Source organism: Micromesistius poutassou (assembly GCF_964030765.1).
Source record: "Micromesistius poutassou genome assembly, chromosome: 19".
Classification (NCBI taxonomy): Eukaryota; Metazoa; Chordata; class Actinopteri; order Gadiformes; family Gadidae; genus Micromesistius; species Micromesistius poutassou.
Window position 1 is genome coordinate 12,272,410 of NC_140289.1, and position 21,466 is coordinate 12,293,875.

The window sequence follows — 21,466 nt, forward strand, 5'->3', positions numbered from 1 at the left end:
AGAAGAAGAGCAACGACATCTCGCTGTGGGCACAGTAAAGCACCAACAGTCGCCAGGTCAACCCATTCCCCGTATGCAACAAAGACAGCTAGGATAAGACGCCACACAACCAAGCACTATAACCAAGTACGACACACAATAAGTGCACACATTAAGGCCAGGACGTACGACGTACAATAAGTGCGTAGGGGGGCGCGGCCGTGCACAGTGCAGGTGAACTCTGGACAGGCGAGTCTTGAGTCTCTTGCAGGACTCTGCTGGTCCTGACCTGGGCAGGGAGCTCTTTCCACCAACCACCGTGGCGCCGAAACATAGCAGAGTCGTGAACACGAATGCACCCGACCTCGAGCGACCTCGTCTCTTAGCCACGGTATTCCCATCCTTCTGATTCCCTCCGGTCGCCGGGCGCGGCAGAGGGAACGCCACGACGCCCTGTGGCCCCTGGCCCCCGGGGGCCGACCTCAGTGACGCACAGCAGCACCTTTACTGCTGCCGGTGGACGCGATCATCAAGTTGCCTCGTACGGGAGAAATGTTGACACATTTCGGGCCATTAACTAAAACTAATTCCCCGGCGAAGGGGCAGAGGAGCCCAGAGCGCACCTGATGCTCACCGACAGGTGCCCTGGGGGGGGGGGGGCGGCCGCGTAAACCACATTTAATCTGTCGCTCAACCGCCCGCGTGCTTCCCTCACTTCCTCACCCCAACACCGTTCAAGTCCGACCCGCAGAGTGACAGTTCACCCCCCCCCCCTCCCCTCCCCCCTACGGAGAGTTTAAAACGTTAACAGGGACGGGGGGGGGGAACGGGGGGACGGGGGGGGACGGGGGACCTCGTGTCTTCCTGCTGACGAGCGTCGCGCAAACTATAATCATCATCGCTCCGCCATTCTATCAGAGAAGAGAAAGGAATTGCGCTTGTGGCATCATCCCATCCCGAACCCCCCCTTCCCTGGACGGCCGGCAGAGACTCGATGACAGCTCCGCTGCATTATGAAATCAGTGAGTTTCTGCCACTGGCCTCCTTGAGCTCGGAGGGGATAATTAGCAATCACCACAAAAGCAAGGGGACGGAAATACTCCATTCTTCTCCGCTGTCAACTTTTTATCTCCCCGTCCGCGCGCACACACCTCCGGAGCCATCCCCGCGCCAGAGCCAATTGGCTGGATCGGGCTTAATAACAACCTGACAGCCAGCCAGCCCCCCCCCCCCCCCACGCACAAAAGGGAGGCGTCATTTCATCAGCGCTGTGGTGACCCCAGGGCCGCTACGCCGCACCGGCAAATATTCCCCCTGGCGGGAAACGGAGGATAAAAACAACTCAAACCTTGTCACCGCCGCCATCCTAAAAAACACACACACACAAAGGCTCCCATCTCTACCTATACATAGACGAGGGACTGCGGTCTAACTGACTATAACATCATATAACAAAAAGGAGGAAAAGGAGAAAAAGTAGGTGGTGGCAGATGTGGTGGTGGTGGTGGTGGTGGTGGAGGCGGTGGATGTGGTGGTGGTGATGGTGGTGGTGGTGGAGGAGGTGGTGGTGGTGATGGTGGTGGTGGTGGTGGAGGAGGTGGTGGTGGTGGTGGTGGTGGTGGTGGTAGAGGGAGAGGCTGGAAACACAATCAGCGATGATGATTCCATGGGTTATTTATAATCAGATGAGACCGGGGTCATTACTTGATTATTCATCTCAAGAGGATTGTCAAGTTCTCACTCCTCCAAGATTTCTGCCTGCCACTTCTCCTGGCCATCTCACTCCCACTCCCCTCCAACCCCCCCCCCCCCCCCACCGCCCCCCTCCCCCGCCACACCCTCCCCTTTCTTCAGCCCCCAGTGCTGCCTGTAGGTATGTTTGGAGCAAACCAGCCACTGCCCAGGGTCTTGCCTAGCTGGCTACAGAGCAACTACTGACCACGTTCGTTATGGATAGCAGAGCGCTTTAAAATGCAGAAAAAAATGCATGGCCTCTACACACAGTTCACAAACTAAAGGTGAGCAGATTGGAAAGTGGCGTGAGGAGAAAGGGGGCATTGCGACAGAGACAGATATGGAGACAAGAGACATGTGAGTGACAGGAGGAGAAGGGCCTGGTTGTAGGAGAGTTATCTAAACACATGTAGCTCCTGGTTCCTCATTGTCCCAGCAGCTCGTCTCTTTATCCCCCTGGACAGCCATTGAGCATTCAAAGAAAGTGAAAAAAGAGTGGCTTCTTCTTCTTTCTTGTGCCTCTCACTCCACCCCCCCCCCCCGCCCCCACCCCCCACACACACCCCTCCCCCCATGGCATATCCTTCTCCATCCTCCTCCTAAAAAAAAAAAAGAAAAAAGTGCTTTTGAGTTTTTTTTCAAAGAGTGCGGTGCCATTGAGCGACAACAAAAGCCAAGGACAGCGGACGACCAGGCCCTTATGAGGTCCACTCCCTCATTACTGGACTGAGGAAAACATTTGATGCTTTTTTTTGTTTGGCCCAGAGAATTGACCAGGCCTCAAAGAAACATGGGGTGGGAAGACTGCAAAAAAGAGAGAGAGAGAGAGAGAGAGAGAGAGAGAGAGAGAGAGAGAGAGAGAGAGAGAGAGAGAGAGAGAGAGAGAGAGAGAGAGAGAGAGAGAGAGAGGGGGGGGGGGGGGGGGAGGGGAGAGGTTGTCGTTCATTCGTTCATTCATTCATTCATCGATGTGTCCTGCAGCCTTGTGTTGAGGGAGAGAAGAGAAGGGAGACAGAGGGGGGAGGGGGGGGGGGGGGGAGTTGGAAAGTGGGGTGCAGGGGTCGAGAGAGAGCGAGAGAGAGAGAGGGAGGGAGAATAGAATGAGAGCTTAAAACAGTGCCTTTATGCTGGCAAAGTCCTGGACGACTCTCCTGACATCAAAGTGTCTTTACTCACTGTGGAGCTGGTGTGTGTGGTGTGAGTGTGAGTGTGAGTGTGAGAGAGAGAGAGAGAGAGAGAGAGAGAGAGAGAGAGAGAGAGAGAGAGAGAGAGAGAGAGAGAGAATGAGTGAGAGCAAAAAGGAAGAGAGAGAGAATGAGTGAGAGCAAAAAGGAGAGAGATGGGGATGTATTCCAGTGATTTGATTCATTCTTGGGCAGTGTGGTGGAGGTGGCGGTGGGACTACATAACAATGTGCACACTCTAATTGCACCTAATGATCTGTTCCCTTAAAACATGACCACCTTGGGCCATCGGGAGTTTGTTCCAAGGGGTCATTCTCACAACCTCCCCCTGCCTCAGCTGCTCCTCTTAGGGAAACATCTTGTGAGCATGAGGGCTGCCTTTTGTGATCCAGGACCCCCCATATGAAAACGAAAGTGTGGAAAAAGGTTGATTTAAAGGCATGCTATCCCATGGCATGCTACTTTATGGATGCTTTTATATAGGTGTTAGTGGGCCCCTAATACAGTATTTGAAGACGTTCAAGAAATTCAGCCTTGGTGCAGAATTACAGCCACTACGAGCCAGTCCCACAATGAGCTCTCCACAAACATGCCGTTTTTAGAGGCGGGTCAAGGTGGAGGGTGGGAATGTGGCCCTGAGCAGGTTGTGGCCACGGTACCATGCGTTCATAATATCATCCGGAGGCACCACACAGCTTTTGGCTGTGTTCTGTAAATATTCTAGAACACTCCGGGTGCTCCGGCGGGAGTCCTGGAGCTCTACATCGAAATAATATCATATTATATAGATATCTATATAATATAATATAATATAATAATAATAATAATAATAAAATATTATTCTCAGCCATGGTTGAGAAGGAATTGGGGGAAAGGAAGGTTCCTTTCCCCCAATTCCTTCTCAACCATGGCTGAGATAACCCCCACTACGAATCTCGTTGTGGAAATACCAGAGACCTCAGAGAACCCGACGCAGTCTAGTCTTTTCATCAAATGGGAGCTTTACGCAAGCTTGCGTTATTGTGTCGCGTGTTATGCACCATAACACCGACAGCAGAACAGTTATACAAATAACAAAGAAGTGTACAACACTTGCGTTACAGTGTGTGTATTCACACACACACATGTGGCGCTCGCACGGTCCTAGCTCAGTGTCTCATTGGTGGGCCAAATTCTCTGGGCGGGCCAAGCAGAGAAAGGGGCGGTAACCTGGCCCCTTATGACGACATATGGGGCCAGATTCCAAATTGGTGCGTCTGAGCTTTCATTTTTTCAAAGACGGAGCAGGATACCTAGTGCTCGTTTTACACCTAACGCCATTTCCAGCCACTGGGGGACCATAGGCAGGCTCGGGGAACTCATATTAATGTTAGAAAACCTCATAAAGTGAAAATGTCATGCCATGGGACCTTTAACGCAATATTAGAAATCGAGTGGTTATCTGGCATAATTATATGCCCGCTTAATGCTAGTTGCATGATGGGGGCCTATCAAAATGCGTTATTGTTTTTTACAGATTATTACAAATGACAGGTACAATCAAAGCTGTCATAGAGAAAAAACAACAACTTTGCATTTCGTTGCAACGGTCACGCTTCTATTCGGTCAAAGGACACAATGATCTTTGAGTCTGATAGAAACCAGGTGTTGACAGACAAAACCAGGCTGAGATAACGCGTCACAGGTGATGTGAAATGATGGGATGCACGTGTGCCATCCTACAACTAGTACTACTAACTACTACTAGTTCCAGCAGTACACACTGGGACCCGTCCTCAAGACGCTAGGAGAATCATAGCGCTGTGTACCTCAGGCCACAATCACCGGACCCGCCGGGACACAAACCCACGCTCAAGGATGAATGATGTGGAACACACACACGTCACACACACACACACACACGCTACACCTGGCCGTAATCAGCCGAGAGAAATTTGTAACACGGCCACACAAACGCTGCACGGATGAAACATTTTATTTCCCAAACACACTGGAACAGAGAAATGGATTTGTCCCTTTTCTCCAAATGGTTAGTGCTGTTGTGGAGCAGCAGCCGCAGCAGCGAGGCCACTACAAAAGGCAGAGAGCGCTGCCCTCGAGGTGTACCGCCCGCAGCCATTGTCTCGCCGCCCCACTGCCACGGCGGCACAATGGCAGTCATCAAATATCAACATCCCATCGATTTGTAACTTATGGTCCGCGGCGGGCGCCTCAACAAGGCACCCTTATGCCCAAGGCCTCAGACCTGAGTACCAAAATTGGTCTCGTTCACATTCCCCTCCCCTCTTCAGCCCCCCTCCCCCCATCCTTTCCTCCCTCTCATCCTATTTTTTTTTTAGATTCCTGTTGTGTGGAGGCCTAGTAGACACGGCACACCGATGGAGAACAACGGCCCACAGAGGAGCCCCGGAGGGACGAGACTCAATGAATCAAAGTTGACGCCATGTTTCATTCTCAACCCCCCCCCCGAAACCCCCTTTCAGGGACATTGAAAATGGCTGCCTTTGTAATAAACCTTTGGTTTTGCAGATAAACAATACTTTGTTTAAGCCAAGCCAGGGGACGGCTGCGGAGGTCTGAGAGAGGAGCGGAGGTGCACAGGGAGCCACTGTCTATCTACACAATCCCCATTCTGCACAGCCTTCAGAGAGTGGCACTGGATAACCTTTTGCTTGAGAGGCATTCTGATATTTCGAAATTTCGACGTAAACATGAAAATCGTTGGATGGCTTTGATGGGCAGGAGAGGGATGGGAGGAGAGGAGGGGTACTGGAATTGGGACCTTGGGCACAAGGACAGGTTGTAAAGAGCTTGCTGAAGTGATGATCGAACTGACGTTGACATTCCAATCGATACCAGTGGAATGAAACGTTCAACTAGGCAGGAGATCACATCCACATCAAACGTTCTAAAACACCATTTTTGAGAGCCGTCTTCCCTACTTTTTTTTGTTTGAATTAGCCTAAAAGGATTACTTTATATATTTCTATATCAGTGGAGGCTTCTCCAATGAGGAGAGGGAGGAAGATCCTCCTTAACATTGTTGAGAATAAAAAGTGTAGATTGCCCAGACTACTGTAATGAATTAATGCCCTTATATATGACTACTTTAATGCCTTTGTATATATAATGTTCATTTCCCTGGGTGAAGGGATATTAGCACCCACTATCGCCTATTGAATATTACTTCAGGGAGGACGTTCCTCCCTCAGCCTCCATTGACTCCCATTCATTTCTCGGGCACTACTGGCGGCCGGTGAATAACATGGGGTTCAATGGGAGAGAGGAGGAAAGTCCTCCTCTGAGTGGGTGGGACTAGCTGAGGGATCTGAATCGCGTCAACGTCTATTCACAAGTAGGCTGGAGCCCTGGCTGCGCTATAAACCAATAAGAATAAGTCCTGGCTGCGCTATGAACCAATAAGCAGGAGCCCTGGCTGCGCTATGAACCAATAAGCAGGAGCCCTGGCTGTGGAGCAGCCCGGGGGGAGGGTTTATCCCCTCAAGCCCTTCCCACTACGAGAACCAACGAACCCGCTCAGTCGTATGCCTTGTTTCAACTGAGCGGTGTGCTACTGTTCGTTGCGGTACAGTGATACCATGATGCATTTTAAATGGAATCACTTTTGGTCTTGTGTCATAATTTTTCTTAGAACAATTGTAGCTGAAAATAAACATAGCCAAATTACAACCAACAGCTTCAGTCATTGAGGGCAAAAATAGGCCCAATGGCCCATATATTTTTATATTTTTGATATTACAAATCAAGAGTAGGCCTGATTTGACTAATTCAATTTTATTCACATAATTATCCCTCCCTGCTATTTTATAGTTCACAAAAACAACCTCAAACAACTTGAGTCTTACATACTTATGCCACCATACACAGTGTGTAGTGTAGTGTGTAGTGTTGGACTACAGACAGCCACGTTTGGTGATATCAATGACAAGAGGGACATGTCCCGCAACCACTCAACCCTTAAGAGTGCAAGAGTTCAACGAAAGCCTTTTCCTTGAGCAAGACCTGGTTAGAGACAATAACAAACACACTGGATCAAGTGAGAAGTTAAAGGTCACATGACATGCCACCAGGTGTGAGTGTGATTAGCCGCTACGAGCCATTTTGAAAATCTGGCTCTTCTGACATCACACGTGTCCACCTAGATGTGTGACGGATAGATCGGTCTACCAGCCTACCCAGTGGACCGTAGCAAACGTTGCTCATCTATCCGTCACACATCTAGGTGGACACGCCGTCTTGTGATGTCATCAAGAGCCCGATTTTCAAAACGGCTTGTAACGGCTAATCACACCCACACCTGGTGGCATGTCATGGGACCTTTAAGACAATACAGTTTCACTCAGTAGGCTTCCCTTTCATAATGTTGTCAGACACCAACATTCTGTCAGCTGCAAAAACAAGGTATTTGAGAGGCCTTTTTGACGCTACTACCCCATCCGATTACAGTGCAGCCCGTTTCGCGGCTGCAATAGCTGGAGTGCTGTCTGCATCAGTCACTTACACCCAAACGGATGGGAAATAGGCTCCAGGTTGAAAATCCACAAGTAATGCTTCAAGGTTTTGGTGGGGAAATTAATAGGTTGAAAATTAGGCTGGGGAGTTGATAGGGCGGATATGTAGTGAAGGGTGGGAGGGAGGGAGGGAGGGAGGGGCATCATGAGCAAAGAGTTCCTGTCTAATCAGAAGTCAATAGATCCATAAAGACATCCAGCCCATGGACGGGGATTAGCCTCCAACCACCACCCAGGTGATGGTGGGAGGAGAGGTCAGGGCCTGCGTTCACTTTCTTTTTTTTTTTCATTCCCACCCCAACGCAGAGACCGACACACACACACACACACACACACACACACACACACACACACACACACACACACACACACACACACACACACACACACACACACACACACACACACACACACACACACACACCAAGAGGAGGCCGTAGGGCCAGTGGTCCCTTTGCCAGGTTTAATTCAATCTGTTCGGGGTCAGGTAGTTAATGGGGTGACCCGTCTCCGTCCCCACCCACCCACCGTCCGACCCCCACCCAGGCCCAACGCCGCAGAACGGAGGGCCACCACAGAGGCCCGCTGCACCCCCAGAAAGACCTCGCAACCAGATGGCCTCACAAAGGAGAACACGGGCCCTGAATGAGAGGAGGCAGTGTGGGGCAGAGAGGGGCATTCAGGACCCTGATGGGGCGGGGGATTAGAGGAGGTTGGTGGTAACAAGGGAGTGACTTTACATTCCCCTGCGGGGACGTCCACGGTGTTCACTGCCTGGTCATCTGTGTGGTTGTGGGATTTTTGTTGTTATTTGTCGAATACAGTTCTAGCGATGGGGTCTGGAGGAAGAGACCCCAGTGAGACTCCTCTTTAGAAAACCCGTTTAAGACAGTAGAAGCTATTACTGGATAAATAAACCTAATTAATAAAGTTAACCTATTCATTTACTCTTATTCTAAAGATACAATTCCATGTTAACTGAAACGTCAATTAAAAACGTACTGAATTTGAAACTTCTTCACTGGCATACTTTTTTTCCTGTAAATAGCTAAAATAGGTCCAATAGTAGCTAGGGCTAATCACATCATTGTTGCAGTGTGATGACATGACGGGACTACTGGTGTGTGTGTGTGTGTGTGTGTGTGTGTGTGTGTGTGTGTGTGTGTGTGTGTGTGTGTGTGTGTGTGTGTGTGTGCGTGTGCGCGTGCGTGCGTGCTAATAAGCGTTACCTTGCTCTTTTTTTATTACTCATTGATCTGACTAATATGCCATAGTTTGATAATGCCTCCACCGTTTTGATATTTAAATAGCTATAAAAGCCCAAGAATGCTCGCCTAGTCTCCTGCAAAATGCATGACAAACACAAATTAAGCCGCCATTATGTATCATGGCGATCACTCCACACACATCAATGATCATCTGGGATGCGGGCAGGATAATGGTCCTACCTGCTTACAATAATGCAATTAAATTGCAAAGTAGTGTATTTGCCAGCTTTGCAAGCCTCAGGACCCCCTCCCTCCGATAAAGACACACACACACACACACACACACACACACACACACACACACACACACACACACACACACACACACACACACACACACACACACACACACACACACACACACACACTTTTGAAATGCAAGTGCCTCGGCTCAGTTGCTCTGCTCGCCTGCCCATCTTTCACTGGTGTAACCTATGCTCTCTCTACCTCTCTCCCGCTGCCGCTCTCCCTCTCCCCGCGCGCTGTATGATCAAAGACAGCTTTGTGACACCGTCCGCCGCGTCCGACGAGGAAAAACAGGATCACATCAAACCCGGGGAACAGCAAAGTGAACACAGAGGCACAGAGGTGTGCAATGTAAAGAGTGTGTGTGTGTGTGTTTATGTGTGCGTAAGCACGGCGTGTGTGGGTGATAAACAAATGAATACATTTGGAAATAAAGGGAGTGAAGGAGGGATGACTTTGTGTGTACCTTCAGCACGCCGATGAAAGGCAGGAAGGTGTCCCTCTGAAGTCCGTTTTTGTACAGATCTGAAAGAGAGGGGTGGGCTTGAATTAGAGGTGCTGTTTAGCCTCCTAATAACGCCACCCCACCCCACCATCCACGCACGCACACGTACACACACACACACACACACACACACACGTACACACGTACACACGTACACACACACACACACACACACACACACACACACACACACACACACACACACACACACACACACACACACACAGAGATAAAGTGGCTATTGATGCACTGAAACATGGGTGGGGAGGCGGGAACAAAAGCATTGGACCAGAGGGAGAAAAATGGATTTCTCTACCGGCAGCGGCGGCGACATAAAATTCATTACATTCCCAAACAATGGTGGCGGCAGAAAGGACTGTCGCCTTTTCAGGAAGGACAATGTCCACAGAGGCTGCCTGAATAGAGAACTCAATTAGCTCTGCTGGAACAAATTACATCTGAAGTAGCATCCCTGATAGACAGATAAAACGGATAGGGATTCACACACACAAACATGCACGAACACATACAGAAAAGGTGTGTGACACACACACACACACACACACACACACGCGCGCACAAAAGCCTGGGGTCTTTAGAGTTGCAAATGTGCACAAGTGGATGTTGTTGATGTTTGGGCTTAAGCTAACGAAAGCAGCAAAGCTGAGAAGGAAGTAAGTAGTTTGTTGGAAAGTTGATTTTCCGTGATGGATTGTGTTTTGTGTGCGTGATACGTGTATCAGCGGTTATACCTAACTCACAGGTCTGTGACCAACTCAACAGACTGAAGATGTATGACTTCAAGAGATGGCTCCGTCATCCTCATTATCACAACCATCATCGCTGAACTGACTGTGGTCTGTCTCCATACATCTTGTACCACTGCTCGAACAGACATCAACGGCTATCAACAAAATATACATTCTTTCTGGGTCACTGAGAGATGGCCAATTGGTTACTCTCTAGACTGCTTTCAACCGACTGACTCAAAATAGTAGAACAACCAGCCTTATATAGGCACACAGGAAGTGACCTGGATTAAACCAATTGACAGGTCAATGAACTAAACAAACGAAATACCTTTGTGTAATTAGACCTGTAGATAAAATAACCAGCTATTTATATAAACAACCTGAATTATTCACTTTGCAAAGAAAAGGAATTCACAATACAATGGTATAAACACCTTCATTTCCACACAGCCCTCCTGTCAATTCCAATATTTCCTTGCCTGAATCCATCGGGTGATGGTAAGTGAACAATTGATAAATATTGCATTAAACGATATTTAAGACTCCAACTTATATGGATGATAGATGAATTAGCACTCACACAATGGGATGAGAAGTGATACACACATGTATATATTCCCACTTCTCTTCCCTTTGTTTGAGTTCCAGTTAAATCTCATGTCTGTTAGAGGGAATGCAACAACAAAGACTTCCCAACTCTGCAGCACACTAACACTATTGGAAAAGAATGGATTGTGAATACAATCACACCGATAGGTGCACGTAACTCAGATGCACAATCAGTCCCACGGCATTGATAACGCAGTCCCCCCCCACCGCTATGGTCACCAGGTACAGTGTGTGTCATCAGACATCATCAGGAGGCGCTGCCCATCCACGTCTCTACGCTGCACAGGGTCGGCTGGCTTCAAGTGCTGATGAGCGAGGGTTTCACGCGTGTGCATGTTTTGTGTGTGTGTGTGTGTGTGTGTGTGTGTGTGTGTGTGTGTGTGTGTGTGTGTGTGTGTGTGTGTGTGTGTGTGTGTGTGTGTGTGTGTGTGTGTGTGTGTGTGTGTTTAGACTGACTCAATCTTAGAAAGTCCACAGTGACTAGCAAAGCGGTCAATAAATGGATTCCATTCACACACAAAATAGCAGAAGAAAAATAAGCCCTTGAATCAGATAACCTACTTTAGGGCCTTTTGATAGCCTCTCCTCAACATCAGCAAAGACAGGGGGACCAAGGCTCCTTTCATGTCCGGTTGTCTCTGGAGGCTTTTAGTGTTCCATTATCAGCGTAATTAAAACACAAGAAGGATCCCTATCAAGTTAGCCCGGTGCACTGCTTTGTTCCTCACTGTAGCTTAACGTCAAAGGACCGGCGCTCTGCGCCCGGGATACGTGGCCCCACACTCCAGGGCCACTCCAAGGCTGTTTTCTTTGCGGTCGCCCGGCGGTCGCCTCGGTCCTCGGTCGCACCGCCCTGAACCGTTTTCTCGTTTGACGCCCGATGCGTCATCGATTGCTCATGTGCTTGCGATGCGAGGGGAAAAAAAAAAAAAAGCGGGCTTTAATTCACCCCAAACACTAGGACGGCATGAAGGATAAAATAGAAAATGTGTACCGTTTAAAGCAGTTTAAATTGCACCCGAGTTGCAGTTGATTTTAGAGCAACAGAAGGAGCAACAATAAGAATAATGCAGGCTGCAGGATTGCCAACATGGCAGGAGGATGTCAGAGGGGCCGTGGGAAGTGAAACAGAAAACCTAAGCGCCATGCGTGGCCCGCGATGACGATAACCGATATATCACGACACAGCGATTCCGCAATAATCAATATATTGTATATATTGACAATCCTATAACGATACATCACGATATATGTCTAACGATGAATACAAAATGACTGTGAAAAGGTAAGGTGCTGGATTTCGGTCTTTATTCAGGGTCCAAACTGAGTTCTTCAGTTACTCGTCTTTGGTTGGTTAACCTCCGTTTCCTTCAGTCATGTGTTGAGCGCCACCTTGAGGAGCAGGGAAATCTGTTTGGAGCGCCTTATTTTATAAATCAAAATATTGATATCTGGGCTGATATTTCCCGTCTAACCTTTCATGAATAAAGCATGGAAATGCAAAAGAAATATGTATGTATATGGATATTTAGCAGCAGTGTATCGATTCTCGTATCGCAAGAAGAAGGGAGACGATATATCGCCGCATCGATATTTTGTCCCACCCCTAGCTACAACCACGACAAACAGGTCAAACTGGTTTCTGTGAAAGTAATGTGTTCAGCATGAAGCCATCGCCTCTGCTCCACCTGAAGTTGGGTTCTTCACATTCTATGACATCGGTTGATCTGACCTCAATGGCCACATTCGTCTCTCACACACTAACGCCAGTGGTGGTGTCCACAAAGCAAGGCCACAGCCAGCTTGTTGGAAGCAGTTCGCTCATGGACTCCAAAACACTTGGCGGAGACGGGGATTGAACCCACCACACACCTGTTGCCAAACAAGACCACCATCCATACTATCAGGTAAGCAACACAGTAAGCATGCCTATTGGTATAGTGCTGTACAGTAATGCAACACTAACCATGAGACGACAAATGCCGCGGCACAGCTCGGAACGACACATTGATGCACATGCAGGCACACACACACAGAAACACACACACAGTGCTTGGCAGTACCATTTGGGGGTCTGTTTGACGTGGCCACCACCACCACTCCTGTCCGGAACAAGGTCTCAAACAGCTGCTTCAGGATCATGGCATCAGCGATGTCCGTCACCTGACGGACAAAAGAACCAAGGTAAGAGTTAAAAAAGACATGATTTTCATCCTTTTCATCTGTTAATACACTGAAACTGTGGTGTGTGTGTGTGTGTGTGTGTGTGTGTGTGTGTGTGTGTGTGTGTGTGTGTGTGTGTGTGTGTGTGTGTGTGTGTGTGTGTGTGTGCGTGTGTGCGCGCACGCATGCACGCACGCACCAGGGTCAAAGCTTGCAAAGGAGAATTAACATCCTTTTCCATGTTGATTAGCACCATTGAGATGCGCTCATTCCAGTCTTTATGTCCGGTGATGTCTATTCACACACAAACTGTAACACACACAACTGGCAACTGGCCACACACACACACACACACACGCACACGCACGGATGTCATGAAGCGGCTGTCTGTGGAGGACCAGCGACGGCTGAGCTAATCAAATAAACAGAGGGCGAGGACGAGCGTGCGAGGTAACAAGAGAGGGAGGGAGAAAAGAATAATGAAACTGGACCAATGTGAATCCAGACAGGGGTCATACTGTACCGTCGCAGATGGCCATATAAAGGTGTGCGTGTGTGTGTGTGTGAGTGTAGGACACACGTGCACCTATTGTGCATGTATATGAAGTTAAAACTCATTCCAAAAGCCTGCTGTGGTCTTCCTATCCCCCGCTTTGCGCGGGGGGTTATGACGGCACCGCAGCCTGCAGCCGTTAGCTTTTTACATGAAGAGTGGCGACCTTTCCGTTTTTTGCGGAGGTGCTCATCATTGTGTGGTCACCCTCGTCGTTCTCTTTCACCCTGAGGTGAAAGGGGGTCTGAGCGGTGCAGAGGGCGTCTGTATTGTAGTATTGCCTGTACAGTATTTTGGAGAGGCGCACGCGGCCTGCCTTGGATTGGACTGCAGCATAATTAAAGTAGAACAAACAGTTCAATGGAAACATAAAATCCTTTTGTGATGCAGCAATGCCACACGTCGAAACAGTCAGAGGTAAAATTTCATTCCATTTGGTGTTGATTTATTATTATTATTTTTTTGTATAAAGAAAGATTGTATTGCTTTTTGCTTTGCACTTGAGCCCGAGAGTCGCTCACCAGCTTCTGCGAAAGACTCACCTGTTCAGAGTTCACCGACCCTGCACAGCCCTCCCACCCCTCCTACTTACTGTATGTTGTACGTCCTGGCACTTAATGTACAGACTTATTGCGTGTCGTACTTAGTTCCAGTACTTAGTTGTGTTGCATCTTACCCTAGCTATCTTTGTTGTATACGGGGAAAGGGTTCACCTAGCGATTGTAAGTCCTTTGCATTTGGTTCTATGAAAATCCTTACTGTACCGACAGCGATATATATTGTAAGTCACATTGGATAAAAAAGGCTGCTTAAAGTCGCTTTGGATAAAAAAGGCTGCTTAATACCCTGAATGTAAATGTAAATGCACTGAAGCGAGTGCGTGGAATAAAACATTATCCAGGATCTTCTCCCCCCCTTCTCTCTTGTCACCAAGCGCCCCAGAGTGTGAGCGAGCTCTCCGGAGGGCCATGCCCACAGCATATGCTGCTTTTCAGCCCCTGGAGGGTGTGCTCACGGTGCATATTAGCCCTGCTGCCCTCACAAACACTCGTATTAACATGCGTGTAAAAGCCTTGATTTCACTGGAGAGAGGTGGCCAGGGGGCATCAAATTAGTGTGTGTGTGTGTGTGTGTGTGTGTGTGTGTGTGTGTGTGTGTGTGTGTGTGTAATGAGAATCAACTGAAAGCCAAGGATCTATGTCCCCTCCTCCAGCCAGTTTTTTTTTTTTTTTTTTAATTTCAAAAGAATCATTTAAAAATGACCTTTCATACAACCTGGATTTGTTTATTCATGTGCCCTCGAAACGGGCATACTTGGAGGAGCAATATTGATAGCGAGCTGAGGGGGAGCCCACAGAATGAGGACAGAGGGGGGAGGAGGGAGAGAGACAACGTAAAGCACTCGCCAAAGACAAAAATAACGCTGCAATCTCCCCCCCCCCCCCCCCCCCCCCCGGCCAACACCAATATTTAAATGAGCATCCAATTACTCCTGGTGCGGCCGTCCGCAATGCCGCGGGGGCCAAATTAAGCCTCTTTTGATGTTACACCTCTTTATGTACACAACCTATGAGCAATTTTGCACAGCCGCTGCGCGCTGACTGCCGGCCAACGGAGACAATGGCCGCTCGAGAGCTTCCTTGTCACCCTACTTCCCCGCTCCTCAGTTGCCCCCCCCACCCCCCCCCCCCCTGGCCCCAAACTCCATCTTTCCATCTCGGATCTCTCAATGGCAAAGTATTCATTAGCAGTGCTCTCTCTCTGTGTGTGTGTGTGTGTGTGTGTGTGTGTGTGTGTGTGTGTGTGTGTGTGTGTGTGTGTGTGTGTGTGTGTGGTGAGGAGGGAGAGTGGTGTGTGCTAAAGAGGAGGGGAGGGGGGGGTGCGGTGGGGGTGTGGGTGGGGGGGGGGGGGGGGGGGGGTCCTACAAATTACTGATAATGGCACAGCGCTAATGAAGAGAATGGAGAAATGTCATTAGCATTTAAGAGGATAAGATCCATCTGACCCGCCGCCACCGCCAGTCGCTTTCTAGCTCCACTCACTTAAAGGAGCCGGGGAGTGCGACTGATACCCAGACCATCTTATTTGCATGGCTGAGTGGGGCAGGATGCTGATTGGTATAGACCCTGCGACCCCTCCCCTGCTCCCCCCCCCCCCCCCCCCCCAAACCGGGCCTCCTCACCAACCCTCTTGTTTATGCATCACAAACAACGCACGCATGGCAGCTTCTGGTGCCTTCCATTCACCGGCGGCAACAGTCTAGGAGCGACGAAAAAAAAAAGGAAAAGCAGCGGCGCCACGGCAAAACAAAAACAAAATCAATGGGGAGACGCAGAGTCGTGGCGCAGTTTAAAACGTGAAAGAAAGAGGATGAAAGGGAGCCGCTCTTGATCCTGGCAGATGCGTAGCAGAGAGCCCCCCCCCCTCCACACACACACACACACACACACACACACCCCCCCCGAAACTCTGCCTCCCCTTCCCGGCTCTGACCTTTGACCTGCGGACATTGACGAAAAACAACATTTATGAAAGCCTCCGTTAACACCGGTAACCATTTTCTGTTCACCACAAAATATTATGCAAGAGTGTTTTTTTTCCCCTCATTACGACAAAGTAAAACCGTCCGTATCAATGATTATTTAGTCTTCATTGTAAGCATCTGCACAGACGAAGGACTGAGGCGAAGGATAAAAAGAAACTCATCCCCGGTCCCGTAATTACAGTTTATTCTGTGGATCACTTGGGTTTTGTTGGCCCTTACCTTCTATAGTTTGGGAGGTATAAGGGCCATCTTTCCAACTGAAGTTATTTCATTAAACAAAGGGAAGTTCTTTTTTTTTTAATCTAGTGGCATCAACATCCTAAATAAATACATTGAACTGTGCCACAGCGACAACACCCTACCACTGAGACCGAACGCAGGAACGCTCATCACACCACGCACTCAGAACAGAGTTAGTCAGCCTCAATCTACAGAGAGCAGTTGGAGAGGATGTGATGGGTTCCCTACAATCACACCTTGTCAGGGCCTCGGTAAAGAAACTGGTGGATCTAATCTTTCACTACTAATTCTGTGCAACCGATCGATAGCTGCGATGCTCAGGCCAGCCACTAGGTGTCCCCATCCCTGTTCGTCATTGCCCAAAGAACCATAGAAGCATCAGGTTGTCATGCTCAGATGGGACAGACAGGACAGAAATAAGCTCTCACTCAGAGAGTAATACTGCACAGAGAATAGCAACAGTTTTAATATGCTCAAAAGACATGAAATGCTATAATGCATTAAAGATAATAAAAGACGCTACAGTGAAAAGTGAATTGACTTTCGGTATGATTCAATAATATCTATTATCTGTTACAAATAATTACTTTCATCTTAATTCCATCTCCAAGTTCAATTGTATAACCTGACTGACAGTATGAGGCGACCAAATGTACGAAACATTCAACCTGAGTTCATATGTCTGAGAAAGTTCTGTCGAGGGTTACACGTGCCTTTCTCTCCTAGCAAACAGACAAACACACCAAGCTTGGTGTGTTTGAAAATTGTGTGTTCTAGAAATTGTGTGGCTCACAATTTCAATATGCATATAAACATCTTTGTCTGCATTGTTAAATCCTAGTTAGCTCATTTACATGCACCTGCTTGAGAGCAGGCAAACACACTTGAATAACACACTTATATACACACACACACACACACACACACACACACACACACACACACACTCACCTGAAACTCATCAAAACACAGGAGGCAGGTTTCACTGCTGATATCCATAGCAACCGGCGATATGGGGTCGTAGGTGAACATTTTCCCTCGCCCTCGTTTTGGCAGGCTTTGTTTCCGCCGATGAATCCCTTTAAGTGCCACACAAACGTCAGGCACATCTTAAAGGACACCTGCATCGGTAAGCAATCCTCCCTCTGCCCTCCCCCATCACCACCACCCACCCCCACCTAACAATACAGAATGTAGTAAGTAGTAAGTAGTAATTTCACACGCAGATACGCATCACGCAGACAATTATGCAGAGAGTCAGGACAAACTAGTTGGGAAATATAGGCTCCACGCTTTGACTAGCGCAGACACTTCCAGAAAAGTCACGCTTACTTCTGTGAATGTCCAACATGAAGGAGTTGAAGTGCACTCGCTTTTTGCGACTGTTCTCTACGTGGGAGTAGAACATGTCCATCAGCATAGTCTTGCCAGTGCCTGACAGAGTGAAATAAAACAAACAGAAAACTTCACATATTAACTTATTTTAGAGTGTGTGTGTGTGTGTGTGTGTGTGTGTGTGTGTGTGTGTGTGTGTGTGTGTGTGTGTGTGTGTGTGTGTGTGTGTGTGTGTGTGTGTGTAGAGTTCCAAATACTTTCTTACCAACATCTCCATGGATGTAAAGCCCCCTTGGTGGTGGAGGTGGCTGAGGTGTTTCTTGCTGGTTTATAGGGGAGGTGAAACATAAACATTATATACATGTTACATCCATCACTGTGGTAAGAAAAAATAACTAGAAACAGGGCTGAGTAAACTCATCCCACACACTGACCCCATAAGAAAGAAAAAAAGGTAAAACCCTAAATATTTAATGTGTGTGCTGTGTGTTTGTAGCACAAGTCTGATACCCAGAGCCCATGACACAATACTAGGCAATATATAAGCAGTGATATATACACTGACAAATGAGAAGGGCTGGGGCGTTTAATAAGGGGAAGTATGCTGAGGCATTAAGACACGACGAAGGGAGAGGGGAGAGAAGAAAGGGAGCGAGAGAGAGAGAGAGAGGGAGTGAGAGACTCTCGCAGTTCTCCAGACCGGCCCACTGCAGGACAGGAGAGACAAAGGGCATCTAATCAACAAGACAAGCCTGGGGTTCCCACGAAAGAAAAGCATCATCGCACGAACAATGGAGGGATTTGTCAGACAAAACAGTGGAGGACGGGATGAGGCTGTGCCGGGATGGAGTAGGTTTCTCCGTGCAGGACCCTGTTTCGCACCGCTAATTGTGATACGGTGCCTTCGCATTGAGCTGCTGCTGGAAGTCATTGTGCTGCCTGCCTCCTGACACAATATAAAAGGCCCTGGCTTTAAGACAGCGCGCACACGCACACACACACACACACACACACACACACACACACACACACACACACACACACACACACACACACACACACACTCTAAATGGCCATGCTGCAGCTCAAAAGGGATGACACTGCCTCTAGTTTTGAACAACCTGGAACCGCTACAGTAATATAATGCGGTGATGAAATGCGACGGTATATCTTAGTATCTGATGACTGACGAATAATTCAAAAAGTAACAACAGAGAAACAAAGGTGTCCCTTTTTTCTCTTTCCCTTACCCCTTCCCTCAATCTCTCTCGCCCCCCAGTCCAGCACTGAGGTGATGGGGGTTAAGTTTAGCATGACTTGACCATGGGGTTCAATGCCAGGCCGCAAGGACATGGCTGGGACAACTCCAGCAACCTGGTGTATTCTCAACATTGTCTCTCAGACGTTGGGCCTCACCGGCGAACAGCAAACTGTGAGAATCCATCGCAAAAATATGCAAAAAGTGAAAGTAAACAATGCAGATCCGACATGAAGGCTTTTCTCTGTCTGAACAATGGACCATTGTCTGGTCGGCCATCTGCAAAACTGGGCCGCATTGGGTCAATATTAAGTCAAGTGTACTCCCCAGTGTACAGACTTGGTCAGTTAGCAGAGGACAATGGCGGCACTTTCATAGAGATAACAGGCACCAAGAGGACAGCAGTCTGACCCGATTCAACATAGAAGAACTGCATAACACCAGTTGGCCCATGCGTATGTGTGTGTGTGAATGTGAACCAGGCTAAGGAATAAGGTGGGAGGGAATAATGGGGGGAGGGGCCGTGAGGGAGGTGGGTGGTGATGGTGGTAGAGATGACAGCCCAACACCAAAGTATTTGTCAGAGTGTGGAATCAAAAGCAAAAAAAGCACAAGAATGCCCGGGGACAATAGGGATCCCCTCATTACTGCACGGCAACGGCGAGAGTTAGCGATGAAGAGACTGAGGGGGTGGGAGCCGAGGACCAGCCCAGCGGGAGGTCCACCCGGCTGCTTTCCAAAAAAACCCACTGCCTGGCTCTGTGTGTGTGTCTGTGCCAGCCAACCAACAGAAAACTCCCACCAACCGCGAATACTAGACAGTCAACTCCCCTTGACCTAAAAACAACAACAGCGCCCCCCCCCTCCCCCCCCCCCTTTACTGTTCCAAAATACAAACGGCAACAACACACTTCCCAGACCCCTACGCTCCCTTTGACCTGAGCCCCGGAGAGGCCGCATCAGCCATGCAACTGGGCTACAGTTCGCTGGATCATCACCCACGGAAGTGCGCGCATATGTTGGATGTCATTGGGGCTTTATGCTGGATCCACAGTCCAGATGCCACACTGTAGAAAAACAATGCTTAAAGCAAATCCATGCACCACACACAAACATAAAAGAATAACCTTTATAGAACCTCTGTAAAGGTGTAAACAACTATCGATGCAGTGCGTTTAACACAAATAAAAACTCTGCCACTTGATATAGGATTTTTCCCATTGTTTTTTTTAGAGAGAGAACATCGTGTTAAAATGTTAATGTGACCACCACCATATTTTTAGCATAAGAACACTTGTTGAATTTGAACCTATTCTTTACTGGTTATCCTTGCGGTCAATTCAGACCAACCACACAGTTCCATGAAGTGCAGGGGAAACAAATGGCTCTGTAGAAACTTGTTGCAAGGAAAGACATGCATGCAATGAAGTGTTGATGCATTACCTGTTCTTGTTAAAGTTGTAAAAATGTAAACCTCAAATAAATATGTATCATGCCCGAGCTATTATCAACTGCAAAAAAACGTATATTAAACAAATCTAGTGTATTTTGAAAATTAAGAAATTTACCGTTTTGAGGGAAATAGGATCTTCATTCATTTTTCCAAGTGTGGCATGATCTTTTTCTTTACAATGAGTGGAATTGTTTTCATTTTGTGTTGGTACATCCAAGTATATCTCATTGCTGTAGCTCTTGATGGTTTGTTGCAGTTGAGCCAGATGTTGGAGAACAGCTCTTTGATGACCATCCTCCCTCAGGGTACCACGTTGAGTCAGGTCGTCATAGTGTGCAACAGTTTTACTAAAAACATGTGTATCTGGAGTTGTAGATTTAGTGGAGTAGGATGATTGCAATGAAGTGCCTCCGGTATCAACGGTGCAACCTACAATATAATAGAACGGTATACTAATTAATTAAGGATAAACTGCCATTTGAATCCATACAATATCTGACATTGATAACCCTACATCCGAAAAAGTCGTAGGTCGTGAAGATTATTATCAAGGACAAATGAAACATAACAAGCATACAATGCCTCGTGAATTATGTCAAATGAATTAAAATAACACTGACCTTTGATAGTCTTAATGCACGCAGGGAGATATTTCTTATTTATATCTAAAACCGAGCGTCTGAGTACATTTATTGTAGTTCTATACGCTAAAAGAGAACTGTAGTGCGCCATCTTGTTTCAAGCTCTTCAAACTTTATCAATATATTGATTATATACAGACACGTTGTTACCCTATTCATATTTTTTTATGTGCACTTTAATTACAACACAATCAAAACGAATATAGTCTATAATGACCATGCGACATGCAAAGTGTAATTTGAACATTATAGTTAATAGTCCGTTTACGTAAAAATATGCAATCCGGGCACCGTAAACGCAACACAGCTAGTATAATCATATTAAATATTATTGCACATATGTACTATATTATTATATTTAACAGCAACGTGTATTATCTTAAAATATAGGCTATTTATGAATTGTAAAATGCAATTAATGACGTGCCCCATCGTTTGGACATGGGGGCATTTAACGGTCTTCAGAGTT

General features: G+C 47.6%; 1 protein-coding gene across 3 annotated transcripts in view; it reads right to left on the reverse strand.

Annotated features, from left to right (window-relative positions):
* afg1lb (AFG1 like ATPase b) overlaps positions 1–21,093 on the reverse strand; it is a 28,830-nt gene extending 7,737 nt beyond the window's left edge. For 2 of the 3 annotated variants that reach the window (XR_014639084.1, XM_084483919.1), the window contains exons 1-7: positions 20,977–21,093; positions 20,472–20,785; positions 17,911–17,968; positions 17,643–17,774; positions 17,262–17,389; positions 12,873–12,972; positions 9,410–9,468 (exon numbers count right to left, since the gene is read on the reverse strand). Coding sequence is in view for 2 of the 3 variants with exons in the window: in XM_084483919.1 (XP_084340045.1) it covers positions 9,410–9,468; positions 12,873–12,972; positions 17,262–17,389; positions 17,643–17,774; positions 17,911–17,968; positions 20,472–20,785; positions 20,977–21,088 (903 nt within the window). In the remaining variant the exon portion in view is untranslated. The remainder of the gene's footprint in view (positions 1–9,409; positions 9,469–12,872; positions 12,973–17,261; positions 17,390–17,642; positions 17,775–17,910; positions 17,969–20,471; positions 20,786–20,976) is intronic. The other variant, XM_084483920.1, reaches the window with a different exon arrangement.
* Between the last annotated feature and the right edge of the window lie 373 nt (positions 21,094–21,466).